This window comes from Trachemys scripta, chromosome 13 (genome assembly GCF_013100865.1).
Source record: "Trachemys scripta elegans isolate TJP31775 chromosome 13, CAS_Tse_1.0, whole genome shotgun sequence".
Taxonomy (NCBI): domain Eukaryota; kingdom Metazoa; phylum Chordata; order Testudines; family Emydidae; genus Trachemys; species Trachemys scripta.
Window position 1 is genome coordinate 4,317,983 of NC_048310.1, and position 24,331 is coordinate 4,342,313.

Below are 24,331 nucleotides of genomic sequence, written 5' to 3' on the forward strand. Positions count from 1 at the left end.
TCTGGACTGGCTCCCATCAATGCCACGAGGCCCTGCTCTGCGATACTGAGCTTTATGAGCTGGCTGCAGACAGCGACTCTGCCCTGCCGACGCAGTAGCCTGGTGCAGCTGGCTCCTCCTCACACAGTGCCCACCGGGGGGCGGCAGAAAGCACAGGGGCAGAGAGGCAGCGTGGGGCCAGTCGTTGCCCTGAGCACTTGCCAGCTGCGGAAGAGGGCGGCAGCAATCGAGGGTCCCGGGAATCTTACCCGGCGAGGCCTGTGTGTGGCATGGAAGGCAGGCAGGAGGAAGGGGACAGCAGCTTGGCTGCTAGTGCTGCAGTGGACTCAGTGCGGTTTCGACTCGGCGGTCGACCCTGCAAAGCAGCGTCCCGAGAGGACTCCAGCTCCAGCAGGCTGGAAGTTATGGAGAGACTAAAAAGGGCTTTTTAAATCCAGGACAAACCTGGGCCCATCCATCCCTCAGCTGAGCCCTTTTTTCCATGGCTAAAGCAGCAGGACGTCAAGGACCCGGCCTCCCTGCTCTGCGTGACTCTTTATTACAGTGCCCCACCAATCAGGAACATAATTACATAGCGCGGTGTGGGGACAGGGCTTGGTCTGGTTTCAGTCCCAGTCCGCGTCTCCGTCGGGGTTTTCGTCTCGCGGAGGCTCCTGGAACTGGATATTCGCCAGCATGTCCCGCATGGCTGCCATTAGCCTATTCACACCCTGGTTTAGATCCTGTCCAGCTCCAGCCTCTTCATCTCCATCTTGTCTGATCTCCCCCTGCAACACAGCGCAAGGCACGTAGTGAGAACAGGGAGATTGAGAGCCCCCAGCGCTGAACTGCTCAAAATGGATTGGCCTTTAAACCCACAAGAATCAGGGCATTCAGATTTCAGGCTGCCCTGGGGTAGAAGATCAGTGAATGACTTGCACTAGGAGTCAATCGTCTCAGATGTGCACTTGACCCCTGAGCAGCTTTGGAGAGTGTCAGAAGTTTACACCACTCAGGGAAAGCAAGCATGGTCAAAGCACAGGCCTGTGAATCAGGAGATGTGACCTCTATTTCTGAATGACAAGTCATTTCCCCCCTCTGTGCCTCAGTTTCCCCCATCTCAGCAAGAGGGAGGACAAATGTTGTAAGCTTTGCTGTATAATGGTTATGAAGCACTGAGGAAGCGCTATAAAGTCACAAGGTATTACATGCGTCTGACGAAGTGGGCATTCACCCACAAAAGCTTATGCACCAATACATCTGTTAGTCTATAAGGTGCCACTGTTGCTTTTTACAGATCCAGACTAACACGGCTACCCCTCGGATACAAGGTATTACAGCAACTGCTATAGTTAAGGGAGCAAAACTGGTTATTATGAACTCACTTTCACACTCCAAACATTCCAAAACTTGGTGCAAAATTCCTTCCGCTGGTTTAATTACACGGTGGTTAAAAAAAGGACAGTTCAGCTTCAGAAAGGGAGCTGTTGTCTACCCCCAACTGCAGGGGACTAATTGATATGGTGGAACTCAAACACCCAGCCCGGCCTATGAATAGTTCCCACCGAGCCTGGTCTCTGCTAGTTTTTAATATAAAAAGCATCTGAAAGCACAGGCGCGAGCGTGCAGTTACGTTTTGTCGTAAGCTCAGTACTGAAATCTGGATGCAGCGTCCATGCGGAAGAAGCTAGTTACAGCTATTTGCACGCTCCGCCAGCAAAGCTGTAAGATCTATACGCTGAACAGTTCTGGATTTCACTTCAAAAACCCAAGTCAGTCTATAGAATTAGTGCCACTGGCAGTTGAAATTTCAACACGAACAGAGACTCGGCCTCCTTGTTTTTCGGATGAGATGGTAGTTATGCTGCTAACATGCCTGCTGCTGTGGCACCCAGCTTTCCTGGGGAATGGAAGCAGCCTGCCTTGAAAGGACTCTCTTCAGCATGCTCTCTTCACCAGCCACAGGGATGAGAACACTCGGAGGCACTGAAGGAAAGGAAGATTCCCACACACGTTCGGTATGCAAACAGACCCTACAAAGGGCGAGAACCCGAACTGCTGCCTTCAGATTTAACTGACTGACACAAGCCATTAAATGTAGCTGTTCCAGGATACATGGGATGAAAAGGCTTTTTGCAACTGAGGAAGACAAGTCCTTTCCCAGGTCAAAATCCTCCCCGTGTTTGTATCTGAGAACCCCGGCTGAACTACATTCTGAAAGTGTGTGTTTAACTGTGGTAGTTACATATGCAACCTCCAGCTTACAGCGCAATGGGTTGCTTGCATGCACAACACAACACTGGGTAGGAAGGTTCGGTGTGGAATTCCATGCACATGCTAGTACATGTGTGCAGCAGTTATAGATTCATTTAACATACCTGTAAGGTAAAATTTGGCAACAATGATCGAAAGAAGAGAGATAAAGTGCTTTCATTGGATGGATGAGTCGTCCTGGAAAAGAAAAACCCAAACAATCCCATTCAGTGAAACAAAGGACATTTGTATTTGACTCTCCCACGCTCATCCCCATCCCAGCCTTGCATGAAGACCCCCAGCTCCTGTACAATCTCACTTTGTTCTTTAGCAATGCACAGCTTTGCGTAAGCCCAGCGCCAGGTTGGGGTAGGGTTACCCGAAGCAAGATGCTGAGATTCATCTTTGTTTGGATTCTATCACCCCCAGTTTAACGAGTCTCTACTCGAGGCAGGAGCATTTCCATAGGGATGCAGGCTGCGGTCAGATTTCTGCACACCTTTGCAACGTGCAGGATACAAAACAGCCAGCCGTCATGGCGTCTATCCCAAACCCCACCCAGAGTGGAGCCCTGCCACATTCAGAGAGGTTGATGCAAAGTGACATTTTGAAGCAGTGGCCTCTGCAGACTGTCTCAGATAGTGACCCACAGTCAGCTACCACCCCACAAAAGTGGCAAGACACAACCCCTGTCTGTACGGTTCATACACCTCATTGAGCGCTGTAAGTCAAATGGTTCAACAGTTCTCAGATAGAGCAAGATTTAACACCAAGCCCTGAGAATGTTTCATTAGCGTCCATCCCGCTGTGTGGCTGGGCCCTTGTGAAAGCAAACAGCTGAGCTATGCAAACAGGCATGAATCCGAAGTGGAGAAGTACCTTTCTGGTCTTGTATAGGAAGTGATGGAGTCCAAGGGAGGTAGGGGGTCAAACCCTATTACGGGCTGGGATGTCACTTCCTTCAAAAAGAGGGACAAAAATCAGACCCCATGTCAGAACACTGCTAACTTCTCATGCCTGCTGTCTAATGGAGCAACAGTGTCCCACGGCAGGGGCAGAGAAGGCACACAACTGACCTAGGACAGTAAGTCCCCGCTGGCACATAGCCCCATGTAGCATTGAGACAATCACAGCAGCCTTGTCATGGCCCCAATTGTCCCTAGGCATAGCAGGACAAGTCTGGTTAGTGTCCCAAGACACCACGTGCTGCTGTATCCTGGATGGTACCTTAGTTACAGATTAAAGAAATACCCAGACGACCAAACACTCGCAGCCACCTTTGCACACCGTATTCCCAGCCCTGGGACGAGGCACTCTGAGGGAACACACACCACAATGCCTTGGTACAACGGGCCGAGGCGTTCCCGCTGCTAGTCGTTTGTGACACTATTAAGCCTGGGACCTATTTTTGGCTGGGCTTTCCCCCTCGCCTGCTGCAGCACTCTGCCTGGCCCCAGAACGCCCAGCTACCAGAGGAGGGGTTCTCTGTGAGGGCCCCAAAGGCAGTGAAGCAGAGACGTACAGGAGACCAAAGGGGGAGGTGCTACGTCAGTCTCCATCCAAGAGCCCCACTGGGCTTGGTCTGACATGGCCGGGGGGGCCGTGAAGCACGCGCGACACCGGACACAATGCCCCATTTTTACTTACCAGGGGCAGTGCTGCCGTGGCTTCTTTCAGCTCCGAGAGAATCACATGGCGAGAGATGTTTCTGGGGGCGCTCTGGTACCGCACCTTGCGCCTAAGGGCGGACAGGGAACGGTGTCACTGACGCACACCACGATGCAGTACGGCACTGACAAGGTTTGCATTCCCTGGTGGCAGCCGCAGCTTCATCCCAGTCTCCTATGGGATGTGCCGTGCCAATCAGCCCCTCCCTCGCCTGGCAGTCAGTGGCTGCCCGTGTGCCGGTGAGAGCAGCCATACCGCCCGGGTGGTGCTCTCCAGCGGGCCCACCACGCCAAGGGAGCCAAGAGGCCTCAAAGGAACGCTGCTGAGAAGTGCTGCTGCCCTCAGCAGTGTGACAAGGTCAGCGCTCCCCCCAGCTGGCCTGGTCACTCTCTGCCACGGAGGGAGCAGCCTACACAGACAGACTTTGCTAGCAGGAAATCCGCCTGCTTCTCAGGTGCATTGCAAGGCCCTGCTGACAGCCAGACCAGAGTCAGAGCGAGGAAAGCAAAGAACGGGACCTTCTACTGGGCCACAGATATAGCGATTCTTAAACTGTGGGTTGGGACCCCATTTTAATGGCATTGCCAGGGCTGGCTTAGACTTGCTGAGGCCAGGGGCCAAAGCCCGAGGACTTCAGCCCTGGGCAGTGGGGCTCAGGTTACAGGCCCCCAGTCTGGGGCTTTGGCCACCCTGTCCAGAGCGATGGGGCTTGGGTCCCCCACGGGGCACTCGGGCTTGGGTGGGCTCAGGCTTCGGTTCCCCCTCCTGGGGTTGTGTAGTAATTTTTGTTGTCATGGTGCAATGAAGTTTGAGAACCCTGTCTCGCAGCTCACCTCCACGCTGGCCCCATCTCACTAAGACTTCACCTTCCTGGCCCCAAAGCTTCTCCCACCAGTGGAAGCAGCTGCAGAAGCAACTGGGCCAAGAGCATAAAATGGGGCCATCCCTGCCCCAGACCCAGAACGGCAGGGGAGACGGCCCCTCTCCTGCCATCCCTGAAGGGCACTAGGACCCAGGCGGTATTCCCCTCTGCCTTCACTTCTCTTTCCCTTCAGTTGACCCCTCTAATTAACCCCACAAATATCAGGGATCCTAGAGGCCATCGACTGCTCACTCCGCCTGCACATACCCCTTCCTGCTCCCTGGTCTGTCTGGGGTTTGTAGGTTGCAGACTCTTCAGGGCAGGGACTGACTGCTCGTGTTTGTCCAGCATCTCGGACAATGGGGCCCCTTTCTTAGTTGGCCAGAGGCACCACTGTAATAAGCATGTTTAATACCACCAGTGCAATGCAGCCTTTGTTGCAGATGTACAGCCATCCGCTCTGGAGCAGTGCGCTTCCAGCGCGATGACACACAGCTGCCTACAGGCCAATGCTGGGACACTGGGGGTCCAGACACATCTGTACAGCTCAAAGGGTTTATACCTCTGCAACACATGCCACCTCTAACGGGGGGGATTTCCTCTTTGGTAAAGGGTGCTTTAACCCGTAGTGGTATGTGGTGGCTGGGAAGCAGCCCAGGGAACCCCGATGGGACAGAGAAATGAGCCATTCTGTGGCGTGCAGCCTGTAACTTGTAATGACACTGGGCAGCTCACTGCATACACGGTACAAGAGTAGCATGACAGCACTGGGCTCGTCGACGCCAGGAGCTCAGTCTCGCTGTCGAGACAGACGAGGGACAAGGTAAGTCCCACTCATTCTGAAAACGAGGCACAATCTAGCCTGAAACTGCTGCAGGCAAGCGGGAACCGCAGCTGCGAGGGAGAGAGAAGCCAGGAAACCAAGGCATGGGGGGCGGGGGTCAGTGAAAGGGGAAGAGAACTAACAGTGGGAGGCCAAGAGCTGGAGGAGGACATGCCTGAACCCAGAACGGCAGCCTCCTTGGCTGTCGGCAGTTTGGCACAGAACTCCTCCACAGCTCAGAGGCAAGTTCCCAGGGGCACAGGGACAGCACCTCCAGCACCTTATCCCTGGCACGGTTAGATCCAGACTGATTGAGCAGTGCACGCAGCATTCTGGGCCTGGTCGGGGAATGCCTGGGATAGGGTCCAAGACCAACAAGGCTCTTATCTAGCTCTAGATCCCCCCTCATCAGAGAGTCTCAGTGCCTCCACCTTGAATGTCGAAGGTTCTAGGTTATCTGGTACGGAAGAGCAGTAGGCATCAGCCAACTGTACTCACTTCTGCGCAAATTCCTCCACCACTGGCTCACTCGTGTCAACCCTCCGTAACACTTCATGGACATTGGTTTCCAGCCAGGCCATGATGGCAGGGTCCTTCCACAGGGAGTGGGTCCTTCCTACGTACAGGGAGACCAGCTGGTTCAAGGCAGGAGGCTGGCTGTGGGACATAGAGTGTTATAACACAGCAGGCACTGCTCACCCCAGCCCACACCGAGGCCTATCTCAGATTCTCACGCTGAACAACGAGCTGCAATCTCCTGTGTTTGCTATTTGCACCAGCCTCCACCAGCTTATTGTGCCTCGAACGACTGAGTGCTGTTCCCAAAACAGCCCGGACAGGGAGAGGGTGAGAAAGTGCCCCGCCTTTCCCTGAGATCCAGGCAGTCAGATGATCACAGGGCACAGAACCCCCCCGAGCCAGACAGCCTGCCCAGGTCGCATGCACACACTAGCATCTGCAGCAGGACGGACACTTGCAAGGCCCAAGATGAACCTATCGCCTACCTATATTAAGCTGGGGGTTTCTACTGGGCATTATCTATCTGGGTTCTCCTATGGGTCCCCATCAGCCTGCTACCCAAGTGCCTCCCATGAGCAAACAGCCCTCTCTCCCCCTCCCCCTCCCTGCTGGGACAAACAATTCTCCTCTCCTCAGTTCCTGGAAATGCAGACCGCAGAACGAGCCGAGAAACCCGCCAGTGCTGCAAGCCGAAGCTTTGATTCCTTCTGTTGAAAAGCTTGGGCAGCTCTTACCTTATCTGAGCTTGGAGTCCAAAAAAAGCATGTGAAGCGACCCTGGAGTCTGGCTGCACGCTACAGTGATCCAGCAACGGCATGAGAACTGCAAGAGAAAATCAGTGACACCTTCAGCACAGACAGGGACTGCCAGAGCTCCAGGTCACCAGTGCCAGTGGCTGCAAAGAGCTCCTAGAACGGGGACAAAGGCCAGCTGGGGAGAGCAGGTGCTTTCCTAGAATCAGGCCACGTCTACACTACAGGGAAAAGCCGATCAAAGCGGCGCAATCTGAGTTACATTAGTAACGTAACTCAAGCAATGTAGCTCAGATCTGCTTACCACGAACGATCTGCAGTTGATTTAGTGGGTCTTCACTAGACCTGCTAAATAGACCGCTGATGCATCGATCGCCATGAGTCCATCCCCCCTGTAAGTAGACAAGGCCTCAAGCACTAGACACATAGGAAGAGGACGATTTCCAACTTTATGGCCGAAGATTTTGTTGCACATTTTATTATATTTAACGGACAGCAGAAGTAGGACCTTGTTCACATAGCATGCTACATCTGCTACATAAAACGTTTCAAGTTTTTTGTTTTTTTAAATCACCGTCCAGAGCTTTGCATAAGCGTTTACTAAAATGCCAAACGGAACAAGGTACGATGTTGTGAAAGGAACACGGCTAGCCTTCGAACCTGAATACAGGTTTTATTTTCACCTCATGACCAGCAGCAGAAAGGATGGGTTATAGCAAGAGTCAACACAAACTGGACCCCTTTGTTCGGGGAGAGCAGATCTAAGCTACGGCCCCTCCTGGCCCAGCGGCACTCCATGGCTCGGCTCTGGAACAGAAGCAGCAGCAGGATGAAAGTGACAGCGATAGGAGCCACAAACAGAGCATCTAAAGCGTAACAGGGCCTCGGAGGGAGAGCGGAGATAAAGAGCAGACAGTAAATCTGCTCAATCGGCTCTGCTTGGATCAAAGCATCTTCCTGTGATGACTCAGGGTCTGTGCCCCTGCCCCCAACTTGTGCGCATGTGACGTGTATGTTTATACAGGGGGGAGAGGCACCGAGCGCTAGGAGAGGAATAGCATAGAGGTAGGGAGAAGACATGGACACTTACTGACCCCATTCGAACGTATTGAAGGCTGAGGGTGCCAAATATTGCCCATAAAGTTCTACAGTCGTTGAATAGCCCCACTGCCATATGATGCATGTGGCATAAGGCCACGTTCCCCATCAGTTGGGAGTCACCACTTCCACAGACTAACGGCCTAACACGCAGCACTCCACCTTGAGCTGAGCGACTGTGCTGGCCTGCATCTTGAGACCTAGTGTCTGAGAGACACATCTCCGTCCTGAGAAGGGGCAGTGCCATCTGCTCCATTATAGGAATACGAAGTCTGCCTTCAGTCACCGAGAATTTGGCCATTGTTTTTGTGGATAAATCCTAAACCAAACATTCTGGGGCTGTTTGCCACCACACTTACCGCTTGGGAACATGATCAGCGCGTGCTGGAGAAGGTGGGCAGCTCTCTCCCGTGCCTGGCTTAGTTCCGCTTCCGAGAGCGCTTCCTGCTGGCTCAGAAGGAAATACGCCAGCGGAACCGAGAAGGCAAAGTTTGGGAGCTGGGACAAGTTCCGGTGACCCTGAAGACGAAAGAGAGATTTCACAAGCAATGATAACATTGGTGCTAGTCTCAAGACTGCTAGGCTACCCTCCTGTGGGTGCCACTTCTCACTGCGTAACTTCTGGAGAATTACTTCCCATTCTGTGCCTCAGTGTGCACACCTGTACAATGGACAAAGTGATACCAAACTCACACAATTGCTTATACAGCACTCAGAACCCCCGGTTCAGGAGAGCTAAGCCTGGTATCTTATGGTCCATTCCAGTTGGTGTCTGCAGTTCTGGTACAAGCGGCCTGGCCCTCGCCCCCCATGGTGCAGCTGCCCTTCCTTCTCAGCCCAGCGCTCACAGACACAGGTCACTGAAGGGTGTGGAGCCCCAGGAATCTGCTCTTGTCCAGTTCCCACTTGCCTCCCACCAGGGGAGCCTGCTGCCAACTCACCTCCCACTCTTGGAACATGCGTGTCAGGAAGGAGTATTCTCTAGCTCGGAGCGACAGCAAATCAATTAGCAGCAGCACACACAGCGGGTCATTCTCTGGATCAAGGCTAGGAGAGGGGGAAGGGACGAACCAGAAGAGCAGCATTACAAAAACTCACAGTAGAGTTACTTGCTCGAAATCCGACTGCTGGGTTAAGACTCAACCCGCTACCCCCCCAAACTGGTCACGGTTCGTGGGATGGCGCCGATGAGGGAAGGACCATCACTGCCACATGGCAGGACGATAAGGCCACTCAGACAAGGCAGCATCTAGCCAGGGCTGGAAAGCACAGGGCCAGGCAAATACAGAATAAGTCTCTGGGCCTAGAGGGGGACAGAGGGATCCTGCCCAAAAGGGAGTCCAAGCTGCCTGCAGTGAAAGTACAGGTACAGAGCACGATTTTCCTGTCAGTGCTAAAGGTGAGGTGTAAACTGCTCTGCTCTAGCTCTATGTTTCTCAACGACCGGTCTGTGGACCAGGCCCAGTCCTGAGATCTCCCTGACAGTTTAGGAAGGCAGCAAGCCGGTCCCTGGTATCAAAAAGATTGAGAAACACTGAACTAGTTCAACTCCAGCTATTGCACCTGAAGCAGGAAGTAATTTAGGGAAATTCTATGCCCCGTTATGCAGGTCAGCCTAGACAATCACAAAGGTCCCTTCTGGCCTCAGAAGCTATGGAATAGCCAAGTGTGCCAATTGTCCCAGAGTCCAGAGACAGCCCGGACAGCCGGCAGAGTCAGACCCAACACTGGACCTCGCGACGCCCAGAGCACTGCATGGGGGTGACGTGCACCTTCCCTGGAACCCCACTGCTAACGGCCAGGAGGCCGAGCACTCAGTCAGAGCAGACTGGTAGCCACTCACGTGTAGCCCATTGGGACAACAGGTCCCGGTGTGCAAAGCTCCACCTTGATCTGATCAGCCAGACCACTGGGCGGAACATCAGCCACGGCCTGCACTGAACTCCCTGGCCATGCCTGGACTACCCAGCATCCCTCCATCTTGTCAAAAGCAGCAGCAGAGCAGTGAGGCAGGAGAGATTCCTGTCTGCCCAATACCTGCCCCAATGGAACCGCTCAGGCTCTGTCTACACCAGGGTCTTTGGGCATTGATGGACTTGCAATGGTGGGAAATTTTGCCAAGCCTGGTGCAGACAAGGCCCATGCGGTGTTCAGAACCTGCACTCTGTGGCAACCAGAAATCTCAGCTCCAGCCCAATGAGGATGCCGTATGGATTCTGCACACTCTCCCTCAAGGGAACCCAAACTAGAAGGACCCAGCACCGCTCTTTACCTCAGGATAAGTTTGCAGAACTCCAGGGCTGTACGGGGACAGCCTCTCTTCTCCAGGAAGATCATGTGTTTGAAGAGAGACAGGTAGAAAGCTCTGCAAAGGCCAAAGCAGAAACACATTGAAAAATACACGGGCAGAAAAGAACCATATCACCCTGCTACTTCTGAAACCAGGAAACACGGGGCCTGAACCCGGCTGCCCGGGATGCCAAGGGCAGATCTAAGTATCTGGTTCTAGCGCAGGAATGTGGACAGCCAGGTCCTGACTCCTCTTTCCAGGAACTGGTCCATGTCTCCGTCTCGAGTTCCTGGTTTGTACTGAACGGGATGAGCTGGGGGATCCTAACTCAGGCTGTCCTTCCCAGGAAGGTACTTTAGCGTTTGGCTGTTACAGAACTGGGCCGGGGATCTGGAAGACAGGAGCGGGAGTCAGGGATTTGACTGCACAGGCTTACAACAGACATGCATCTCAGCCCCAGCCGCTGCCACTAGCTCCTCCTGGCTTTCAAGTTACAGCTGGGGGCGAACTGCAGGGGTGGGTGGGTGCTAATGTCAGAGCTGGAGAAGCACCTGAATTGTGACCAAAGGAAGTTTGACATCAAGTTGGAACTGGCAGCACGAGCAAATTCAAGGTACTGAGGGGCAGGCAGCTTCTGCACCCGTCTGCTGTTTCCTGACGGATTCCCTGCCCAGGTGCAGAAGCTGGGGCTCGGATTAGCTGGACATGGAATGAGGGTGAACAGCTCACTCAGAACCACCTCTAGGCTGAATCTCATTTCCCCCTCCCAACACCACGCACAGAAGCGGGAGGTCCCCACCTGTTCTCAGGTCTCCGGTAATCAAGCCTGCAGGTTCCACTGGTGAGACTGAACACAGGGTGAAACGCACACTCCAGACTGTACAGCGCTCGCTCTGCACACAACACAAGTATTATTAGGGGCACGGCCACACCTCACCCCCACTTCCCAATCTGACAGTCAAATCCAGCCCCCTGGACACCACTGACAAATGGCTGCTCGGGGCCTACAGCCCACGGACCATGCTGTCTGCGTTTCCTTGCAAGGGCCACGGCCACACCAATGACTAGTCTGGCAGTCTCAGCAGAGACCCAAAGGCAGAGGGAGCCCAGTTACTCAAGCGGAACACGCCCTCCCGGCTGGATCTGCGCTGTACAGAGGACTGGGGACAAGCCACCTTTCCCCAGTTCTATGTTTTGGGCAATAGGATTTTGAACAAAAATTCATCAGGAGGCAGCTTGGGCTCAGGGCTCAAGGATGAACCAGCTGCACAGCTATCTTGGGATTCAAACCCGCAGATTCTGTTCTAGCCTGTGGGGCCTGGTATCGCCTCCATCCAATACCTTCCAATCAGCAGCACCCCAGTGCTGGCTTCCTGGCACTGCCCCGGCTCGCCAGCGATTCCGTCGTTATCTGCACGTGTCTGGCTCTGCGGATCACACCCAGCACTCTTTTCCACGAGGCTGAGACTCAAGCATCCCTGGACCAGGAAGAGTCCACGGCCTGCTCTCAGCGGCACACATGGACCTTGAGTTATTGCCCCTTTCTGAGGTTCGGTTTTATTGGTAACAGGACACCAGCGCAGAGAACTCAGTATAAGGTGCCTCCCAGAGCTTCCCGTCTAAGAGCTCCTCTGTCCTCGCTGGACCTGCCTACCAGCATGACTCAGCAGTGACCCTGAATCCCACGGCAGGGTCTCGGTACACTGACCCCTGCATTCCTAACGAAGGGCTTAGAACTGGCACTGTTACACTCCAGAAACGTGCTTCCCAGGGCTCAACCCATACAGGTCCACTAGCTTCAAGCCAGAATCCAGGGGCTTTGCTGGACCCTCTGACCTTTCAACAGCTACATTCCCCATCCTGTGAAAATCACAATCCAGCCTCCTCAGAGCTTTCTGGAGGGGCTGGTCCTCCAAGAGTCCCCCTTTGCCCTCTGCCATCCTCAAAGGTCTCACATCTGGCCGAACCCTGTTCCTCCCACTGACCAGCACCCACCAAACTGCAACCACCTGGGATGTGACTGAGTGACAGGCTGGTGTGCTGTAGGTTCACATCCCGGCTTGCCGCAGACTAACTAGTCATGTAGACAAGCCCTATGGGGAGTTGAAGGGTCAGCTTCTAATGAGAAATGGTAATTACACTGCAGAGCTCAAATGCTCTTTCCTACACTGTGTTCTTCCTATACAACTTCTAGCAGCAGGGGCTGAGCAGTTGTCCTCTGTCACACTGGGATAGGGCAAGATGCCCAGTGAACGTGGGGAACTAGCTGGATGGTGCATGGCTGAGTACTCGTGGTGCTCACCTACTCTTTGGAAAGAGCTGTATGAGCTAGGAGACACGGAGAGACTGGCAGTCACAACCCCAGAGAGAAAAACTGGAGAGCCACAGTCTTGCCTACCTTGGCATAAGTAACCAAAGCACAGACATCATAAGGAAATGTAGAGCCCCTCTCTCTCAGCTGCTGTGGCGCTAACCATGAGGACTGCCAAGGCACTCGGCAGTGCAGACCCACACCACCTGCCCACTGGCACCCTTGTTCCTCACGCCCAGTTCTCACCTACAAGATCTCGGGCCATCTCCTGATCCTCCTGCATTCGACACACCTCACTGAGCTGCAGCAGCGAGTCCACATGGTACGGGTTCATTTGGAGCAAAAGCTACAGGCAGACAGGAGAAGTGGGCTGGGTTGGATTAAGGGTTTACACAACACGCTGCTTCTATGTGCATTGGACCTTGGGAGTCATACACTGCGAGGGCGGCAGGATGGCAAACACTGCAGTGACTGGAGAACCAGAAAATGTATCTTATGGAGGTGTCAGTGAGGCTCAGCTGGTCGCACGCCCGCCTCCAGGTTTGAAGGTAATGGGATCCGATCCCAGGCCCTCACATGGCGCTCAGTACTGATACTACAAAGTAGGGTTGGGGTAGCCCCTTCAGACAGCACATAAAACCCGTGTCCATCTCTGCTTTTCACAAAGGGGGAAAAAGCCTAGTGTTCTGCCCAGTGTTCCCACCTCGGTCGGATGTGAATGGTCAAGGCTGCATGAATTATTGTTGGGCACATAACGGCTGCAGCATTCGCCTAGACGCCCCTTACACACTCCTTCTTTTGACCTCTCAGTGTTCCAGGTACTCACATGGTCCATAGTTTCCATAGTAACAGAGTGCCCAGTGTCAATCCAATGGGAGAAATTGCTCCGATCACTAAATATTTAAAGGGTTCTCCCATGAAACCGAGTTACTCCACTGCTGAGAACTGAAAAGTTTCACTATTAATAGGACCTACACAAATGTTTTTTCTATGGGATCAGGTTAGATGTGGTTCCTAAGACTCTGCAGGCATCACAAATGTCACAGGTAAACAGAGATATTTTGGCATTATGAACCACCCCAGTCCTGTTAAATTTCACCTTGAGTCAGCTGAAAAGATGGAAGAGAAGAAAGCGGTAGGAAAGATACCTACTGTCCAGACTCTAAAACGGCACTGACCAATTGGGGGGTAGAGGCCTAGAACATGTTACATGGCAGGGCAACACGGCTCTGCACTGCTACATGGGAGACCCAGATTTGATCACTGGTAAATGGTGCAAGGCACTTCCACCCTTGGCGTGCTCAACTTGAGAGCAAGAAGCTCAGACTTCTTGCACCATTTACCAGTGATCCTGGGGGCTGGTTAATAAGCAGAGTTGTTAAGCTCAGGAGAACAGCAATTATGATCAGAGGATGGGAAAGGGAAAGGGGATGAAAACGAGGATCCATTAGGGAATCAGAAGGAATCTTATTTATTAGACAATGGCCCCTTCAAAAAAAGTCTCTTAAACGCATGTTTGTGCTCCTTTAGGGCAGGGGTTTCAGAGAAAACATGTTTCAATTATACTGCACGCAGGCCCAGAACAATTCCACTGTAATCTCGTTACTGTGTGCTATAAATGGCGCTATCCACTTTAATTAGCTTGGACACACTCAATAAAACTTCAATGCAGGGACTGTTCTGCTAACATACCAGGAGAAGGCTACACTTTTTTTTTTTCCATACAATTTAGTTTATAAACAAAATAGCTGTTATTTTAGACCCTGCCCCTAAAGGTCACTTTCCACTATACAGTATTTTTGACTTTCCCAGCTGAAGAGTGAAGACAATAGAGCTTTATTCGGGAGGTCTGTTCTCAATGGCTATCTAGAATGAATCCTCCATGCAGAGCCATCCACTGTCTTAATCACAGGGCCTCAACTCTACCCGGGGACATGCTGGCAACTTGCCAGCAGCCCCCGGCCCACACCTCCTCTGCATGACCCGGATCAGCTAGCAGTAGAGCTGTGGTCCTGGGAGATTACACAACTCACCAAGAAATACTCCATCTTGAGCAGGGGTGGGCAAACTACAGCCCGCGGGCCACATCCAACCCGCCAGCCGATTTAATCCAGCCCTCAAGCTCCCGGAAGCAGCGGCATGTTCCCCCTCCGTCTCCTCCTATGCGTAGGGGCAGCCAGGGGACTCCACATGCTGCCCCCGCCCCAAGCACCGCCCCCACAGCTCCCATTCACCAGGAACTGCGGCCAATGGGAGCTGCAGGGGCGGTGCCTGCAGACGGGGCAGCGTGCAGAGCCACCTGGCCGTGCCTCCGCGTAGGAGCCGGAGGGGGGGACATGCCGCTGCTTCCAGGAACTGCTTGAGGTAAGCACCACCTGGAGTCTGCACTCCTGAGCCCCTCCCAAGCCCCTTCTCCAGCCCTGATCCCCCTCCCACCCTCCAAACCCTTCAGTCCCAGCCTGGAGCAACATCCTACACCCCAAACCCCTCATCCCCAGCCCCACCCCAGAGCCCTCACTCCCCCCGCACCCCAACCCCCTGCCCCAGCCCAGAGCCCCCTCCCACACCCTGAACTCCTCATTTCTGGCCCCACCCCAGAGCCCGCACCCCCAGCCAGAGCCCTCAGCCCCTCCCACACCCCAACTCCCAATTTCATGAGCATTCATGGCCCGCCATACAATTTCCATACCCAGATGTGGCCCTCGGGCCAAAAGGTTTGCCCACCCCGATCTTGAGCTAAGCTGCTGGCACACAGGAGGCTACGTGTCCCAGCCTACAGTGCCAAGCTGCTTAGCTCAATAAAATGAAGGCTGGGACCTGTAGTCATCACGTCACACATCCACAATTACGGTAACAGGGTGCAGGTGGCACTGGAGTTCTACCGGCTGCACCTGGCCTGGTGGCTACGCTCTGGGCATCCCTGTTTTATGACATACCACGATATTGTTTGGGTCCAGAGACTCCACTGCATCCAGGAACCTGAACTGCACTTGCTGGTACTCTCGATGGTGCTCAAACGTGAAGTGCTGGACTCCTCTTCTTGTCTCCAGCAGCCTCATGGCAATGCCTAGGGGTGCACATGGACAGCCATTACTCCCTCAGGAAGAGAGAGGCAGCTTCTGCCAGCCAGCAAGAATGAGCTCTTCTCACTGCCCGCGCAGAGCTGGTAGCACTGGGGTGAAGAAAGCCCGTTCACATCACTGGGGCCACAAGAGAATTGTTTTCAGGCTAGCTACACATTCAGAGCTCAGCGAGGTGATTTACCCCTTAAGGCAAATGCTTCCAAGTTCTTCCCCCCACCACCTCCAAAAACCCCAGCAGCCTGCCCCCCCAGCATGCCTCTGATCAGCCAGCATGGCCATCCACGGGAAGACACTTGAGAGCCCTCGGAGGCCTCTTTGCAGTGGAGGAGGGGCAAGCCCCAGCACTGACACACAGCGCTGTTTGCTCTAGCAGCGGAGGGGAGCGTGGCCTTGGCGGCTCATACAACAGGCTGCACTCTGCACACTAGCCAGGCTCTAGTACTAGCCATGCGGGCGGACCCGGGAAGTGGAGGCACGTTCCAAAGCGAGGGTTGGAACTCTGTGCTCCCATGGACTTGGCAGAGAGACCGACAGCTCACCCGAGGGCGGGGAAGAACTCGCCTGTTTTGCTGTAGCGTGGCCAGGTATTCTTGGGAGCAGTCAGCCATGTGCTGCGAACGTACGGACGCTGCCTCTGCCGTGGCCTGCGGGAACCAAACACTACATCATAGCTTCTATTTACTGGACTAAAGCTAAGCATGGGGATGGGAAGCAGATGATAGCTCTCTAGCGCTTGGATTTGGGACAAAGAGATCCAACATCTCATCTGACTGCAGCACTAGGAAATTAATCAAATCCCTCCACAGTCTCCCCCTTGCCCAGGTGTTTTTTGCCATAGTTTTATCAAGTTGAACATTCTCAGGTGTCCCTTCGAGGCTCTGCATGGCTGCATGCCAGCTTCCACATAGGCTTTGGCCTGTCAGCCTCTCTGCTCCATTGATTCCCTTCCCCAGCTCCCACTTTTTGTCAATTTTTCTCCTGCCCCTGGAATAGTTTCCCCACTCCCAGTTCACAGAACCGTCCCCTGACTGTCTGTCCAATCCAACCTTCTCCGCAGGACCCATGCAGTGGGTCTCAAACTCCTGGCTGGACTCACAAGATGTTTATAGGATCAGTGATAAGGAGGAGCTAAGAAACCCCGGCTACCTTTCCAGGAACACAGCCAATCCTCTACACTTGAAAATGTCTCCCTCTTCCCTTGCACTTGTCACCTCTGCTCTGCCTTCAAATTCCTTCTTAATGAGCATCTGTCTTCCACAGAGCCTCTCAGAGACGGCTTCTCGCGCTATCACCACCATTGCTTTGAACTTGTGCTCCTACTGTACTGCACATGTCTCAACCAGAGGGCAAGCTCTTTGAAGTAGGGGTATCAGCTTCTCATTTGCAGGGACAGTGCCCAACACATTGCAAATAAATAACGAGACCTGCACAAGTACAGCACACGCACTGGACAGCTTTCCTGGGTCTACAGCACACGAGCGGATCTGAGACCAGCTGCAGGGACTGGGCCACTCAGACCCCACCCCACAAAATTGCAGAGAGTCTACAGTGGCAAGAACTGATCAAGAAAAATTAAAGGAATAACAAGAAAAACGTGAGGGCCCCATAATGACACAGAACAGTGACAGTGCTTTAGAAGTGCAGGTAACAGTAACAGGGGGAGGAGAAGTATCAGAGGGGTAGCCGTGTTACTCTGGATCTGTAAAAAGCAACAGAGTCCTGTGGCACCTTTAAGACTAACAGATGTATTGGAGCATAAGCTTTCATGGGTGAATGCCCACTTCATCGGATGCATGTCACATGCTTATGCTCCAATGCATCTGTTAGTCTTAAAGGTGCCACAGGACTCTCTGTTGCTTTTTATAGGGGGAGGAGAGTCATGGAACAAAACCAAGGACGTGGTGCGAATCTGGATGAAGTCTTGCCTTCCTCCACACAAACATCTAGTGCTTCACTTTTTAAAAAAATGATTATTTCTGCCATCCTCGGGGTCACTTGTAAGTGAGGAGCCCTGGAATGGGGGTATAAACAATATGCCTGTGGGCACTCTCTCTAGGCTGCCTGTCTAGGAGAAGGGTTGGAGGTACAGTCTGTGGTACCAGTGGACATGGAGAGAGACTGACCCATGCTTTGAAAATATAGTTAATATTGCAACTCTGGTCTCACCTCTGATCACCAAGAACAGCCCGAGCCCCAAAGTACCTCTTCAGCTCAGTCTCTGGATTCAAGTTTCTGGAAAATGTAAGATACAGGTGAGGAAAACCACCAAGAATTAATCCCAGAGCAAGCTTTTCTGAAGTGGTGTTCACCCATTTGACAAATACTGAAGTCGCCTGTTTTCAAACTCCTGCACTGATGCCCAGATCAGGGATCTGACACCCCAAAGCTAGGAACGACGCAAGGATGTTTCAAGATTCAGATTCAACCAGTTATTCTACAGAGATTGTAGCCACATTTCAAAGACTATGTTCAGTCATGGAATAATACTGCTGCCCTCTCGAGGGCAATTGGTGTAATTAGTCTAAACTTTAGACTAATTTAGACTCTATAAAGCATCAACAGAGAACCCTCTGTTCCAGGCTGCTTTATGGATACTTATGCTTGATCCTAAATAGAAAAACAAAGGACCCCAGTTTCCAAATTGTGTACACACTTTGGAATTAATTGATGGAAACAGGTATCTATCAGACCTGGAGAACAAGTCCTCTATCCACACAGCAGATTCTGCATAGGCAAGCGACCCCATTGCCTGGAAGAGACATGTGACACAGCAGTGCACGCCTGAGTCAAATTACAAATTCTATCACGTTGTGTGTGTGGAAATGCTGGACAGTGACTGCACCACCCTGGACACACCCAAAACCAACCCACAGTCCTGCGTTCCAGCCAGCTCCCTGCCCAGGAAAGGTGTGACACACCGGGCTGACGGACGAATATCCAGGCTACAATCTGGGGCCAACAACTTGATCGTCTGTCCATGACTGGCCCATCCCCATTTCTACTCAGCGGGTCACGGGAGAGGGGCCAGCACCTGGTGGGTCTGTAACTTCTCAGCCTGAGCACATGGCTCAGAGGGGCCCTATTTAAGCACAGGGTACTTCTGCCCTGCAGGGAGCTGACTCACAAGGGTGAGCTCAGACTAGTGGAGGGGCACTGTAGGACTTCCATTGTTTTCCTAGATCTGTAACTCAAGTGTTTTAAGGGTGAAGTCACTGCAGCTACGAAATTCCCTGGGTAACCTATGCTGTCCTCCAAGGGATTCAACTCAAAGCCCAGGGCGCCCACAGGTCGGGGGAACTCTGAAGGAGTGTCAGTCATTGGGGGGCTCAGCAGGTCTCAGACACTGGGTTCAGGCTCTAGAGAGGCCGGGTAGTAGCACCCCATGTCCCGAAGACAGGGGTCAGACAAGAGGTCGGAAGCTGGGAGCACGTCTGATGGTCCCAGGGCTAGAAACAGTGACTAGATTCCACTGACCCAGCTGGCTTGGAAGCGCATGGGATCCAGTGATTGGATCCACCCACAACACGCTGGCGACTGTACAGTGGGGTACGGCCAGGTTGAGACAGGACCCCTCTAGTATCTGTGGCCATTTCGTTCCTCGGCTTTCTGTTGAGATCAGCGGGTGAGCCAGTTTGGTGGTGGTCACATGTGGACAAGTTCACTGCTGGTGGTATTAGCTCTGTGAGGCCATGAAGGTATCACACAGGCCCGCAGAGGATGGACCATGCTGTGCTTGGCACTGAGGCTATGTCTACGCTGCACTTTCATCAGTAAAACTTTTATTGCTCAGCGGTGTGAAAAAAACACCCCTCTGACCGACAAAAGCTTTAGTGCTAAAAGCGCCGGTGTGGACACTTACTGCCCCTCGCTGGGGATGGCTTTAATGTGCCGTGGGAGAGCTCTCTCCTGCCAACGAGTGGCTACACTGCGCGCCTTACAGCAGCAAGGCTTTAGCGGCACAGCTGGCCGCTGTAAGCTGCAGTGTGTAGATGTAGCCTGAGTGCTGTTGGAATGGGGAAGATTATAACCTGTCTGGATGCAGCTGCAAGGTATAAATTATCTGCCCAGTTTAATTTGGTTTTGGTGCTTTACCCTGCAAGGCTGCAGCAGCTCTTCAGAACACCAAAAGCATTACCAAGAACTCAGCCTTCCAACTGAAGCAAAGGTGGTCAGATTAGGAGCTGCCCTCAGTTACCAATGCAGCAGCACCTTTTCAGCATGGTCCCAACTCAAAGCCAGAGAGAGCACTTTACAGCAAGCCACCCAAAGCTCCCTTGGGACAGGACTTCCCTACAGGCTCAAAGACCTCAGAGCGATGAGCAAAGAAAGCTCCCTCGGAGACAGGCAGCGATGCACATTACCTGTGCTCTACGTAGAGCAGAGGCCGACTGTCTGCGATTACACCACTCTTGGTTTCATACGACAGCCCACTGGAATCCTCCATTTTCTCCAGAATGCTGTCAATGTCTTCCAGGTCATCGTCTTCCTTAAGGCACCATGCAAAGACATCACAACCATTAAAGGATCAGTCTCACCCCAGCTCGCACGAGAACAGATCACTCCTGCCTTTCTGTACGAAGCCCCATTCTGGGCTGGCTGCTCGTTCCCACTTGCCTTGCTGTTCGTCCATTACACGATGACTCATGCTATTTTCTACATCACTCGCCTTTGACTCAAGACTGGCTGCGGTGCTAAAACAAGTGCTCTAACTCAGTCACAAGTGATTGGGTTCAGGGCAGGAGTCACTGGGGTAGATTCTCTGGCCTGTGCTGTGCAGGTCAGACTGGATGATCAGAATGGTCCCTTCTGGCCTTAGTGTTTACAAGTCTGAGTTTGTACTTTTAACCCTTGGCTGTCCCCTCCCTGGTGATTTTATTTCCATGTTCTATATTTGTCTGATTTAGATCAGTGGTCTCCAAAGTGGGGTGCGCGCACCCCAGGGGGTGTGCAAGAGGATCCTCGGGGGAGCGCGGCAGGACAAGCGCTTTTTTTAAATTCGTCCGAGCAGGCTTTTTTTTTTGTCAATAATGGTAGAGCTGGCGCGGCAGGGGGTGTGTGCTCAACAATTTTTTACTGATAGGGGTGCACGATCAAAAAAGTTTGGAGACCACTGGTTTAGATAAGTTCTTGGGTGATGCAACTACAGGGGTTTTTTAAACTCGAAAGCACCATGACAAGTTACAGTGCTACATAAATACTGACCACTAACAACAGTCAGCCCTCAGTGCCTGTGTCAGACACGAACACCGTCCTCCCCCCGAAGTACCGCATACTGCACGGGTCACAGCCAGTCCCTTGATGTCAATTACACAATGGATTGGATACACATGGCACAGGGCTCCTGATTCCGCTCAGAGCAAAGCCTACACACTTCCTTAGGAGGAGATAGTTTAGTCAGACTCAAAATCTGTGCCCTTCCCCCACCCCAGCCACACACACATTCACCGCTGCATGGACAGGACACTTGACAAGGACAAGTTCAAAACCCACTTGCTGCCACTATACTCAGCACCAGCCACCGCTCTCGGTGGCACTTTTGCTACGAGAAGTCAAACTGGCATCAGTACAGTGATGGTAATGTGCCACTATGCAGGGGATGAGTGCCCAGGCCTGGCAAGGCGAGAGGACAGCGCACCATGCTGCTCTCAAGTGAGCCCTCTTGCCAGTGACTGGAGAGACCAGCGTCTAGCCCTGCCTAGCAGGAGGAGTCGCTGTTATGCAGGGCCTGGGAGGATATGGGAAAGAATAAAGGGAGGGGCACAAAAAGCAAGATCCCAGAGGATCCCCCCACACCACAAAAGTCATTAAGATGAAAGATGCTGGTTTGAAGGTTCCAGCTTTAATAACCTGCAGCTGAGCTCTGAGGACATGAATGCAGGCTATGAAATAGGAATCACAGCCTCCAAATAAATAAGTGCAACATACTAGGTAGCACTTTCTGTGCATGGATCTCAAAGCACTTCACAAAGGCGGGCGACCGCTGGTGGGGGTCTCCCGAGTCTGGAGAGAAGGAAGGGGGTGGGGCTAAATCCCAGATCTGAGGCAGACATACCGGAGTCTCGCCAGCTGCAGTTCTCTTGTTCTTCCGTTTCTTTTTTTTCTTCCGTGGCTTGTTAGTTGATACTGGCTATGGAGATAAATGCAACAGGCACCAGTGAGTGCATGGGAGGGAGGCAGCAAGGAAGGTAGAGGTGGTATTTCCAACAGGAACACAAGCTGCCATGGGCTTGGCCTAGGAAAGAGCCATTTCTGTCACACTTGAAACGAGGAAGAAGATTAGGGAAGGGTGAGGGCAAGAGGTCACAGAGCGCTTCAACCATCGATTGCCAGCCTTAAGGGGTTAAATGCAAACCGCAGTATTCTCACACCAGTGTCTGGGACTGGCAATACAAGGAACATTTTAGTTTCTTCAGGATTGGAGGAAGTTGTTTTAATCTCCCTTTGCTCCCCCAAGTCTCAGTGGTAACTAACGTTTGTTCTGTTTATTCTTTCCTTTTACCGGGGAATCCCAAAAATCACTCATTACCACAGAAACATACAGCTGCCTGAAAACATCACAGGTGATACGGGCTCTCCACTCTGTCTAGGTACAACTCCTTAGGCACGTGGTGCTACCTAGTCTTATCCAACAAGGCAGACAGGCGTACTCTTTTCCCAGGGGAGACAGAGCTAAAACTCATTCCCAGGATTACTGGCTCCACACAGATATTGCATCTGGTGATGAATCCACAGCTTAGGCAGTGCTCCACAACCACCACCTCTGAGATGATACGTAGTTTTTGCAATTTGGAACTAACTTGCCCCTTCTCTTATGAGCTTCCCCCCCAGCATACAACAGTGAGCCTGTTTTCCATCTTCGACCCTGACCTGTTAATCCCCCTCTCTGTTTTTAAACTAAGACCAAAAATAAAAAACCCCAACAACAAAACACTACAGTCAAGCCCCCGCAAACCCAGTATTTAACCTGCATTCCCCCTTGTACCTGTTTGAAATCGTCATGTAATTCTGCGCACGTGCATCTTCAAAGCAAATGCTTCACTGTACTTTGTTAAGACAACAGACCCGTCCTTGTAAGCAACCCAACAACTAATTCAGGTGTCCAATGGAGGGGAAAAGGATAATAATTTCTATTTCAAACTACTAGGGATTTTTTCCCCTTTCATACATTTTGCATGAATTTAGTGCTCATGAAAATATATGACTAGTAAGAATGGCACAAGCCACTTCCCTCAGGTAACTGCTACAGTAACTTTCTCTTCACAGCTGATCACCATATCCTGATCCAGGTATTCCACTGCCCTCCCAACAGACCGCTCTACCCGGGCACCTCACTCCCAACACAGCAATGCCCTGCCGTCCCAATCCTAGACCTCACACCGTCAGTCAGGCCCAGGTATGCAGTGCTTTGGGGAGGTGGACAAATGGCATCTCAGTTGTAACCAGTCATTTTCACTTGTTTGAATTCTGGTCCCCAGAGGTCACAGACGGATGCACTAACCCAGTAAGGTACAGAGCTACCAGTGCCAGTATGAAGAAGGGGTAAGAACTCTCTTCACGCGGGTGTGGATATTGTTGAACATTCCCAGGTACCTGCAGTTTGGTCACTGTCTGGTCCTGTTGTTGAGTGTCTTCTCCAGCTCTCTGCCCATCACTCTCTGGCTCACCAGTTTCAGCTTCTTCATTGTTCCCTGTGCCATCTTGCTCATTCAGTCTGGACTCTGCTCTCTCCTCTTTGGATCCTAGATCATCCTCCAATTCTTCATTGGTTATCTGTGCAGACAGGGGTACAAGGTTCAGGAATCTGGGGAGAATGGCAGGATGGATACTTGGCTGAGTCTGCACTGCCTTGGCTCCCACCAGCACAAAGCTGCACCCCAGGAGCAGGGATCTGTATTTTAATCACATCTGCAGAAAGAAAGAAAAAAACCCTGCCAGCGTGACAGGAGCTAAAGTTGGCCATTCAGCAGAAGCCTACAAGAAACTTGACAGCAGTTTGGCTGCTGGTGTGCTGAGATCAGAGCCTGTCATGCTCACCAAGGTTGTCTCCTTATTTCCTTACTCCCTGTCTGCCTGTCCATCTGTTCTCTTGTCTCATCCAGGAGCCACTGTTTTGTTCTCTATTTGTACAGCACCTGGCGCAATGGGGACCTGGACCAGAACTGGGGCTCCCAGGTGACACCACCATGTGAATGAGGAGAGAAGCAAGGCTCAGCCTGGATAGCTGTATGCCCACGGGGTGGGGGTGGGGAGGGAGGGGTTAGGAAGATACTGGCCACCCAGCTGCACTTCCAGGCTGGTACCTGGACGCTGGCACCGTTCACTTGTCCGGAGTGGACAGAGGCAGGACAGGGGCCGGCAGGGCCAGCAGCACAAGCTCTCACAGCCTGACCCCCTGACTCGCTCACTGCCTCCACCCAGCCCATCCCCTGCCAGCAAAGGGCCGAGGAGCCCCGCTGGGGCAGCCCGAGAACTGGAGACAGCCACGGAGTGGGGTCTGGCCTCCATTACATCCCCCACCCGCTACGCTGGGCCCGCCGGTGCCCCCTCCCCCCACACCGGGGCAGCTCCGGGCTAACGGCAGCAGCTTGTGGCATTACAGCCCGGCCCGGCCCCTCGCCCGGGGCAAGAGGCACTGCTAGGACCCCCAGCACTTCCACCGGCCCGGCCCGGTCCTTCCGCCTGACCCGCCCCCC

At 52.8% G+C, this 24,331-nt stretch overlaps 1 protein-coding gene across 2 annotated transcripts; it reads right to left on the bottom strand.

Moving 5' to 3' along the window:
* Positions 1–515: 515 nt before the first annotated feature.
* Positions 516–24,076, bottom strand: TCF25 (transcription factor 25). Of its 2 annotated transcripts, XM_034788367.1 has the most exons (18): positions 23,939–24,076; positions 23,229–23,408; positions 21,691–21,765; positions 20,000–20,124; positions 17,805–17,870; positions 16,200–16,282; positions 15,492–15,622; positions 12,802–12,901; positions 11,044–11,137; positions 10,227–10,319; positions 8,896–9,001; positions 8,314–8,473; positions 6,839–6,926; positions 6,084–6,242; positions 3,880–3,970; positions 3,112–3,191; positions 2,358–2,430; positions 516–767 (listed from the first exon to the last, which is right to left on the bottom strand). In XM_034788367.1, exons 1-18 carry the CDS (start codon positions 24,059–24,061, stop codon positions 606–608), a joined length of 1,989 nt encoding a protein of 662 aa, XP_034644258.1. In that variant the 5' UTR covers positions 24,062–24,076; the 3' UTR covers positions 516–605. The 2 variants fall into 2 exon arrangements, with proteins under 2 accessions (XP_034644258.1, XP_034644259.1); XM_034788368.1 differs by lacking the exons at positions 23,229–23,408; positions 23,939–24,076 and having other exon boundaries at positions 20,000–20,120.
* Between the last annotated feature and the right edge of the window lie 255 nt (positions 24,077–24,331).

Excerpts from the sequence above, each read along its gene's own strand:
- TCF25 (XM_034788367.1), bottom strand. The coding sequence starts at position 24,061 with ATGGGCTGGGTGGAGGCAGTGAGCGAGTCAGGGGGTCAGGCTGTGAGA. Across the intron at positions 12,902-15,491 it reads TGGACCCAAACAATATCGTG|CTTTTGCTCCAAATGAACCC; the intron begins GTATGTCATAAA and ends GTCTGCCTGTAG. Across the intron at positions 3,971-6,083 it reads GTGGAGGAATTTGCGCAGAA|GCGCAAGGTGCGGTACCAGA; the intron begins GTGAGTACAGTT and ends GTCCGCCCTTAG.